The sequence below is a fragment of the Octopus sinensis genome, linkage group LG17 (assembly GCF_006345805.1).
Source record: "Octopus sinensis linkage group LG17, ASM634580v1, whole genome shotgun sequence".
Lineage (NCBI taxonomy): Eukaryota > Metazoa > Mollusca > Cephalopoda > Octopoda > Octopodidae > Octopus > Octopus sinensis.
Genome location: NC_043013.1, coordinates 15,525,973 through 15,535,972, shown reverse-complemented (window position 1 = coordinate 15,535,972; position 10,000 = coordinate 15,525,973). Strand labels below are relative to the sequence as shown.

At 37.7% G+C, this 10,000-nt stretch overlaps 1 protein-coding gene across 2 annotated transcripts in view; it reads left to right on the top strand.

Annotated features, from left to right (window-relative positions):
* LOC115221051 overlaps nt 1-10,000 on the top strand; it is a 59,566-nt gene that overhangs the window by 27,190 nt on the left and 22,376 nt on the right. For both annotated transcript variants that reach the window (XM_036510373.1, XM_036510372.1), the window contains exons 12-16: nt 693-798; nt 3,028-3,145; nt 4,143-4,291; nt 6,060-6,177; nt 7,554-7,696. In XM_036510373.1, coding sequence (XP_036366266.1) covers nt 693-798; nt 3,028-3,145; nt 4,143-4,291; nt 6,060-6,177; nt 7,554-7,696 — 634 coding nt within the window. The remainder of the gene's footprint in view (nt 1-692; nt 799-3,027; nt 3,146-4,142; nt 4,292-6,059; nt 6,178-7,553; nt 7,697-10,000) is intronic.

Sequence of the window (10,000 nt, the reverse complement as noted above, 5' to 3'; positions counted from 1 at the left end):
CTCCTTCCTTTCTTAGAACATAGAATCTGTCGGTATTACCTTTAGGATGGTATGCGTTGTGCATTGGGAGCATATTTCTGGCTCTTCTATTCCAAGTTTTGTATCTCGACATTCGTTCATTTCAGAAAGGGAGTAGAATATCTTAATACTGGCATAGTCATGTATTTAATGCTTTAACGGTATTCCAGTGGCGAGCTGGCAGAAACGTTAGCACGCCGGGCGAAATGCTTAGCGGTATTTCGTCTGCGTTACGTTGTAAGTTCAAATTCCGCCGAGGTCGACTTTGCCTTTCATCCTTTCGGGGTCGATAAATTAAGTACCAGTTCTGCACTGGGGTCGATGTAATCGACTTAATACCTATGTCTGTCCTTGTTGTCCCCTCGGTGTTTAGCCCCTTGTGGGTAATAAAGAAATAGGTATTCCCTCCATTTAATTTTGCTTTGAGCACCTTTGTAAATCTCCTCCTGTACTCATTAGAGATTTTCTATTTCATTTCCCATTCCATTATCCAATAGTATTGCCGCATTTTTTTTTTTTTTGTATTTGTCCCTCACTATTCCACAGAAATCTAATGATGTTGTCTTGTGGTAATTTCATGCCATCAGAGCTAACCTTCCGATCTCCTTCATAATTAACACTGTGCACTTATTTACCCAAATGCATTTTTGTTTTTTTTTTTGTTGTTACATTAGAATATATACATTTATGGTGAACTGAACGCTAATGGTGCTGGATACTTCGGCGGCCGGACTTCGAATAAGAATGGAGATAATGGGAGACAAGGAGATTCTTACAGCAGTGAGTATTCAACTATTCCAAATCTATATATATAAAACTGTAGTTGTGTGAGTGTCTGTCCCCTTCGATTTAGATTCCTAACTCCTCCCACATTTTGCGGTGCAGTTTAACCAAATTCGGGTATCTTATAGTCGTGATTCATATCGAGCCCGTCTGAGTATTAGCGCGCGTCTACGATGAGTCTACGATTTTTAAAATAATTTAACATCATTTTTTTATTCCATTTTAATGCATAATTTTTCGTGTGTCGATGGCGGCGGAGTTGGCGTCCATGGTCACACCTGCACCTGTTTGCTTCTCCCCCTTCTTCCCTCCCTCGTGAAGCTGTGGGGAAGGGAGTGTAAGGAAATCAACGTCGTAAAGCGTTGTCAAGGAGACCAGCGTTCTTTTTAGAACAACGACTTCGTGGCTTGAAGACACCAAAACAGAAATGGCTAAGAAAGCCCGAATTGGCATCTATAAGGGAAGTAACTCTCTAAAAATGCTTATATAGTTATTTCCCTTACAAACCCGAGCAACGCCGGGCGATACTGCTAGTTATTTATAAATTGAAACAGATGTAAAACCTTAAAAGAAAACAGCAAATATCTCGCAGAATTTAAATTACTATTCTGAGTGAATCGTGTAGTTGAAATTTTCAGTATTGAAAAAAAAGGGACAAAATAAATTAAAAGCCAGAATAGATGGATAGAAAGACGAAACTGCTCCGCACGCACTCAGTATCTGGGTGGAACAGATCCGACTATCAGCCGAGTCCATCTTAATGACTGCCCCGTCTACACTACCGCTATCAAGAGAGGGAAGGTTGTTTCCCTTCGTCAGTCGGTTGTAGCGAGAAGGACTATCTGGTAGACTAGGCTGAAAGGTATAACAGAGACGGTCTTCTTTGGCAGAGCCCTTACCATCTTTTTCCAAGTTTTATTTGAAAATCAAAAGGAGCGAATTTATTGAAACGTTGGTGGTGAAAGTTCCGAAAATGGCAAGAATGGATGACACATCTTTAAGTATAATAAGCCTGGGTGCTGGAGAAGGACATTAGGGAGAACGCTTGCTTTTGGTGTCCAGGAAGATCTGGGATGGTGGAATTCCTTGATTAGCCCTGCAGATCCTTCTGTTTCAGGAGGGTTGCATCAGCATGACTTTATCTTTTTATGCAGTACATCATGTATATATACATATATATATATAATATATATATATATATATATATATTATATATATATTATATATATATATATATATATATATATATATACATAATTATATATATATATACAACACACATATATATATATATATATATATATATATATAAACACATATATATATATTACATATATATATATATATATATATACACATATATATATATATATATAATATATATATATATATATATATATATATATATATATATATATATATATATATATATATATATATATATATACATATATAGTATATATATATATATATATATATATATTATTTGGTAAATATTCTAGACCTTATAAACTTACATGTGACTTTTTTTTAAAACATCCGATTCCATGTAAATCCCCACATTTCATGTTTGTATTTAAATCATATTTCATCTGCCGCCTTGGTCGCAAACAACTGAAATCAGCAACAGCGGCAGCAGCAACGAAGACGGTAGTAGTAGTAGTAGTAGTAGTAGTAGTAGTAGTAGTAGTATTTGTTCTTGCTGTTGTTGTTGCCGTCGTTGTCGTCGTCGTCGCTGCTGCTACTGATGATGATGATGATGATGATGATGATGATGCTGTTGCTGTTGAGCGAAGCGGTCTTCATCCCAGAGCTCGCAAGATGAGAGAAGTCCGAAACGTGGTCCTTTGCTATTCGTAAGACCCGCAGAAGAGGAAGCAGGTCAACCCCCGACACCGAGAGCATCGACGGATGGATGGAAGTGCATCTAGGCTCAGTGGTTGCGTAGGAAGTCGGGAAGAAAGAGTGAGAGAAAGTCGGGGCGAAAGAGTACAACAGGGGTCACACAGCCCCCTGCCGGAGCCTCATGGAGCTTTAGGTGTTTTCGCTCAATAAACACACACAACGCCCGGTCTGGGAATCGAAACCGCGATCCTCTGACCGCGAGTCCGCTGCCCTAACCATTGGGCCATTGCACTTCCACTTGGTGTTATTGTTGTTGTTGTTTTGTGTAATGTGTGTTTTTTTTTATCCTTTACTTGATAATATATTGGTTGTTGATTACAGACCAGCCTGGTGGAATGTCAACAGACTCGAACGCCGGAGGAGGTGGAGGCGGTCTTGGTCAGGTCAACAACACAGCTGCCGGCCGACCCGGTGGTGGGGGTAGTCACGGGACAGCTGGGTAAGTGAACCACTTCCTTTCTTGTAACCTAATAACTGATTCTCTGCGTCAGAAATGCGGGGCCTTTATAAAAGATGAAGGGGCCTTCTTAGGACGAGGGTTCCTCGTTAAAAAAAGGATGCTTTATTAATACGAGTGATCTTTTTTGGCATGAGGGACCTTTTTAGAACGAGGGACTTTCTTAGTATAAGGAGCATTTTTAGAACGAGGAACTTTTTTGAACGAAGGACTTTTTTTAGAATGCGGGCCTCTTTTAGAAAGATGGGCCTTTTTAGAAGGTGGCACCATTTGAGAATGAGGGATTTTTAGTACGTGGGATCTTTTTAAAACGCGGGGTGCTTTTGTTGTATATGGGACCTATTTTAGAATGAGGGAACTGTTTATCACGAGTAGCCTCTTTAGTGCGAGGGGTAAAATTTCGGAAGTAGAGTACTGGGTGTGATATAATCTACTAGCTACCTCTCTCGATGGGGTTAGTGGATATTTGCTATTATCGTTGTTGTTGTTGAGTGAGAGAGAGCAGTGCATGCCATCAAAGTGACACTGGAGTAAAATATATGGAGGTCAGTATACTCATCATAACTACCTGTTTGATAAGGGTACACTAGGCACATACATCGCAACAACATGTGCACGATATGGTAACCTCATATCAAGATAAACAGCGCATGACATTGCAGGTGAGACCCAGCTAGAATTTTCTTCATCTTCTCTCTTCTAAAATTGCTGCCGTTGTTGAAAAATTTGAAACCATTATTATTATTGTTGTTGTTATTATTATTATTATTATTATTATTATTATTATTATTATTATTATTCAGTAGTTTTATTTTTATAGCGTGCTTTCACTTCACTACCGAGCGCAGCTGTGTGTGCCTTGGGTATGTACTGTGATTTGTTGTGATGCTCTGATGGTTATTGTATGGAAAGTGTTCTGCGTAGGATGTGTGCAGTGCCTATTATTATTATTATTATTATTATTATTATACATTTTCAGACGGGACGGTTCAGCAAAGTTGACCAAGTCGGAAGGTTCTGGTAAAGCTGGCGAGACCAATAAATACAGTGGAAAGTTCAGTCTTCTGTATATGGGATCAGGTGGCGGAAGTGGTGGAAATCCACTCAGCATGGATCATTCTCCTAGAGGTTAGACTCGCTTATTGGTTTTTTTTATTATTCATGGATGGAGAAGTTACATAAGTTACAAAATAAGATTGGTGGCAAATTCAGTAATGTGTTGCATAAAATACATTGTGATTTGGTTATCTTTCGTTACATGCAAAGCTCAAATCTCATCCGGGTTCAGGTTTTACTTCTGTGAAGTAGACATGTTAGAAGGTCTTGGGCATAGTTTCGAATATCTGCAGTCTGAGATCAAATCCTATAGAAATGAACTGAACCTCGCTTTTTATCCACCCGGAGTTGAAAAAAGATGAAGAGCAATCAAGTTCTGTGATCGGTGCAATCACCAAACACCTTAACACTTAACAGCATATCTTCTGGCTCTTGATGTTTCGAGTCCCAATACCGCAAAGGTCAACTTTGCTTTTCATCCTTCCAGGGGTGATAAAATAAAATACTAGTCAAATTCTTGGATCAATGCAATCGACAAATCTCCAGCCCTAAAAATTTTTGGTCTTGAGAATTTGACCCTGCTTTTGTCTTTTATGTTGTTGTATATCTGTTAATGTAATTTTATGTGAGCACTTGTGGCCAATAAAAGAATGAATTATTATTATTATTATTATTATTATTATTATTGAGTGTGAGAGCAGTGCATGCCATCAAAGTGACCCTGGGGTAAAATATACAAAGCCCAATATACCCATCATGACTACCCGTCTGATAAGGGTACACTAGGCACATGCATCACAACCATATGTGCGCGACATGATGATCTCATATCAAGATAAACAACTCATGACCTTGCAGGTAGGGTCCAGTTAGAATTTTCTTCAGGCTGAGTAGCCCATCCCGCTCAAAAGGTCCCTGAATAAAAGTTGTTTAAGGATGTTGAAAGAACCACCCATGTTTCCGGAGGTGAATTATTCAAACCCCAAAGAATCCCTCTCAACACATGGCTATGATGCTTCCCCACTACTTCTGCTCCTCATCAGAGATGCACATATCGTCAGCCACAAAGGGACATGTTCAACTGGTTAAGGTCAAACAACTGACAAGCAAATCTGTGGTATTGAGCAGAATATTTGCTGTAGCCCATCTTTTATACTAAGACAAAACAATGTACATGATAACACTTCCAATCAGTTAAGATCAGAAGCCATGAGAGCCACTGCCTGGTACTGCATCAGGGCATTTATTATTATTATTATATATTATTATTATTATTATTATTATTATATTATCATTATTATTATTGTTATTATTATTATTATTATTATTATCATTATCTCATTATTATTATTATTATATTATTATTATTATTATTATATCTTATCATCATTTTATCATTATTGTTATTATTATTATTTTATTATTATTATTATTATTATTATTATTATATTATATTATTATATTATTATTATTATATTATTATCATGATATCATTATATTATTATTATTATTATTATTATTATATATTATTATCATTATTATTATTGTATTATTATTATTATTATTATTATTATCATTATATCATTATTATTATTATTATTATTATTATTATTATCATTATCATCATTATTATCATTATTATTATTATTGTTATTATTATATTATTATTATTATTAATATTATTATTATTATTATCATTATATTATATTATTATTATTATTATTATTATTATCATTATTATCATTATTATTATTATTATTATTATTATCATTATCATTATTATTATTATTATTATTATTATTATTATTATTATTTATTATTATTATGTCTTAATCACTAGGTGGCGATGGTGGCAGTGGTGGAGGTGCCATATCTCTGACATCCGAAGACGAAGTTATTGTAAAAGGAAAGCTTACAGCCCGAGGTGGCGACGGAATTGGAGATCCTGTCCGCGGATCGTAAGTCACATAGTCAGTGTGTGAGTGTGTGTGCGCGACGTATGTGCGTGTGTGCATATTCGTGAAGTCTTAGCTATGCGGTAGTCGGCATTGGCAGCAGGAGTTACCTCCCTTACACCAGCAAACACGACTTGTGATCGTCTATAAACGCATACCTCTACACACACGTGTATGTATCTGTGTGTATGTATTATGCCCTCTTCACTCGTTTCAGTCATTCGATTGTACCCATGCTGGGGCACCGCCTTGTCGAATTTTTAGTCGAATGAATCGACCCCAGTACTTATATTTTTTTTAACCTGGTACCTATACCATCATTCTCCTTAGCTGAACTGCTAACTTACAGGGACGTGAACATACCAACACCGATTGCCAAGCGTTGGTAGGGGAGAAACAACCACAAAGAAACGCGCGCGCGCGCGCATACACACACACACACACATACACACACACGGGTTCAGTCCCACTGCGTGGCACCTTGGGCAAGTGTCTTCTACTATAGCCTCGGGGCGACCAAAGCCTTGTGAGTGGATTTGGTAGGCAGAAACTGAAAGAAGCCAGTCGTGTGCGTGTGTGTGTGTGTGTGTGTGTGTGTGTGTGTGTGTGTGTTTGTGCGTCTTTGTTTGTCCCCCCAGCATCGCTTGACAACCGATGCTGGTGTGTTTTTGTCCCTGTAATCTAGCAGTTCGGCAAAAGGGACCGATAGAATAAGTACTAGGATCACAAAGAATAAGTTCTGGGGTCGATTTGCTCGAGTAAATGCGGTGCTCCAGCATGGCCGCAGTCAAATGACTGAAACAAGTAAAAGAGTAAAAGAGAGTGTAAGATATCCCTAGGTGTTAAGGCAGAATGTCTGAAGAAAGCATACATGTGAAATAATGGACTCTCCAAAGATCCAGAGATATGAATAGTATTTAAAAGTATGCTGTAGATTTGAGAATGTCGTCAAAAACAAACACGTGTTATGCAGAAACGTACGTAGCAATGCGTTAATAAAATATAACAAGCTCAATCTCAAAAGTTCTCTCATTATTGATATATATATTTGCATATATGCGTGTTTGTGTGCGTGTCTATGTGTGTATGCATGTATGTACACATATACACACCCACACATGCATATATGTTTTCGTAATTCTAGGTTCATATGCGTGTGCATGTGTGTGGTGTGTGTGTGTGTGTGTGTGTGTATTTGTGGATGGAATAGTGAGGTGTCGCAATCTTTTCTGTGCTATTAATTTATTCATTTTCCTTTCCCTCCCTCTCTTCCCTCTCTCTCTCTCTCTCTCTCTCTTTCTCTCTCTCTCTTTTTGTCTCTCTCTCTCTCCCTCCCTCTCTTCTCTTTCTCCGCTTTCTCTGTTTTTTCTTCCGAACAGTTGCTTCATGTGTCCATCAACTTGTAAATCGACGTCGGTATCTTGTGATGCTTATAATCCTAATGGCTGTTATGATAAATCGGGCCCAGGAGGAGGCGGAAGTGGCGGAAGTATACATATTTCCGGTACATATGTGGATATCGGAAGTTTCGCATTCAACACACACAAACACACACACACACACACACACACACATATATATATATATATATATATTATATATATATATATATATATATATATATATATATATATTCCATTTGAAAGAATTTTCCATCTTCACAGACTTTGAGGTACTACTTAAGAAGAGTGGTCGCAGTGCTCGCACTCGCGTACTCGCGCATCCGCGCTAGCTAGTCGTGACTAGCCGATTCTACAACGACTACCTAGCAAAGTAAATAAAACACAAAATAAATTATTTTTGGCATTCTTTCGGTACGAGTACCGTTTATATCACATGTATTTGTTTACATTTTAAGAAGAAGATCATATATATATATAATAACAATTTAATAAATAAAACATATGCATACGTCATACATATATGTACATACCTACATCTATATATATATATATATATATATATATATATATATATATATATATAGATATATATATATATATATATATATATAGATGCATGTATATATACATATAGATGTAGGTATGTACATATATGTATGTGTGATATGTTTTATTTATTAAATGTTATTATATGACTGAACGCCTCGCGTCGTTTCTTATTCTCCAAGTAAATTTTTATTATATATATATATATATACGGCGGACTTCTTTCAGTTTCCGTCAACCAAATCCACTCCCAACGATTTGGCCAGCCCGAGGTTATAGTAGAAGACAATTGCACAAGGTGCCACGTGGTGGCACCTTGCCTCCAACTATAGCCTCAATTATCTTCAACCATGTGTCCTTATCACACAGCCACAAGATTCCATCCAGCTGACAGTTATTTGCGAGTGAATAACAACAAAAACATAGCAGTGGTGCAGGACCCTGGTGGCCAATCGCGGTTATACAAAACATCACGGTCAAAAACACGAGGTTTACATTCTGTATGGTAATTCCCTTTACCAAAATATAAACGATTACACGGTTGATCTGAAAGGAGATAATGTTGAAATGCAGTGATTCCGTAACGTAGTTCAAAATCTTAGGAGTGGCTGTGTGGTAAGAACCTTGCCTCCTAACCACATGGTTTTGGGTTCAGTCCCACCGCGTGACACATTGAGCGAGTGTCTACTATAGCCTCGGGCCAACTTAATTGTGTGCATACCAAATTCTGTGTAGACATATGTGTACACATATGTGTATACACATACATAAATAGATACATACATACATACATGTGTGTGCACGCGTGTGCGTATGTAATATATATATATGTGTGTGTGTGTGTGTGTGTGTGTGTGTGTGTGTGTGTGTGTGTGTGTGTGAGATTGTGTGTGTGTGTGTGTGTACATATAGGTGTTATATATATACGGCGCAGGTGTGTCTGGGAGGTAAGAAGTATGCTTCATAACTACATGGCTCGGGGTTCAGTCCTGCTACGTGGCATGTTGGCAAGTGTTGTCCGCTGTAGCCAACCGTAGTTGAATCCATGTCCAAACGTGGGTCATCCGGTGTTATCGCACGAGCGCCACTTCGTTGTTAACGATGTGACCGGGGGAGATAACTCCAGATGACCCCCCCACCACCACCACCACGTTCGGACCGCTTTAGCATCGGAGACGAAAGCCTTGTGAGTGGATTTGGCAGACGGAAACTGAAAGAAGCCCGTTGTGTGTATGTGAGAGAGAGAGATTGCTATCATCGCTTAACAACAGGTGTTAATGTGTTTTAACTTAGTGGTTCGGCGAAAGATGGCGATAGAGTAGGAACTATGCTTATAAAATAAATCCTGAGGCCAATTACTTCGACTAAGAATAAAATCTCTCAAAGGTCGGCGGTGCTCCAGCACGGCCGCAGTCAAATGACTGAAACAAGGAAGAGATAAAAGATAATGTCACAATATTGCATTTACATGCACAGAATAATAAATTTTCTCCTACAAAATACAACTTGTTAAATAAGGGTGCGTCATTTACGAGAGTGGATACTACTAACGAACAGTGGTCACGGTGCGCGCACTCGCGCATCCGCGCTAGCTAGTCGTGACTAGTCAATCATACAACGACTACGTAGCAAAGTAAATAAAGCACAAAATAAATAATTTTTGGCATTCTTTCGGTACGAGTACCGTTTATATCACGTGTATTTGTTTACATTTTAAGAAGAAGATCATATATATAATATATATATATATATATATATATAGCCCAAGGCCGCGGCCATGCTGGGGCACCAGCATATATATATATATTATATATATATATATATATATATATATATATATATATATATATATGCTGGTGCCCCAGCATGGCCGCGGC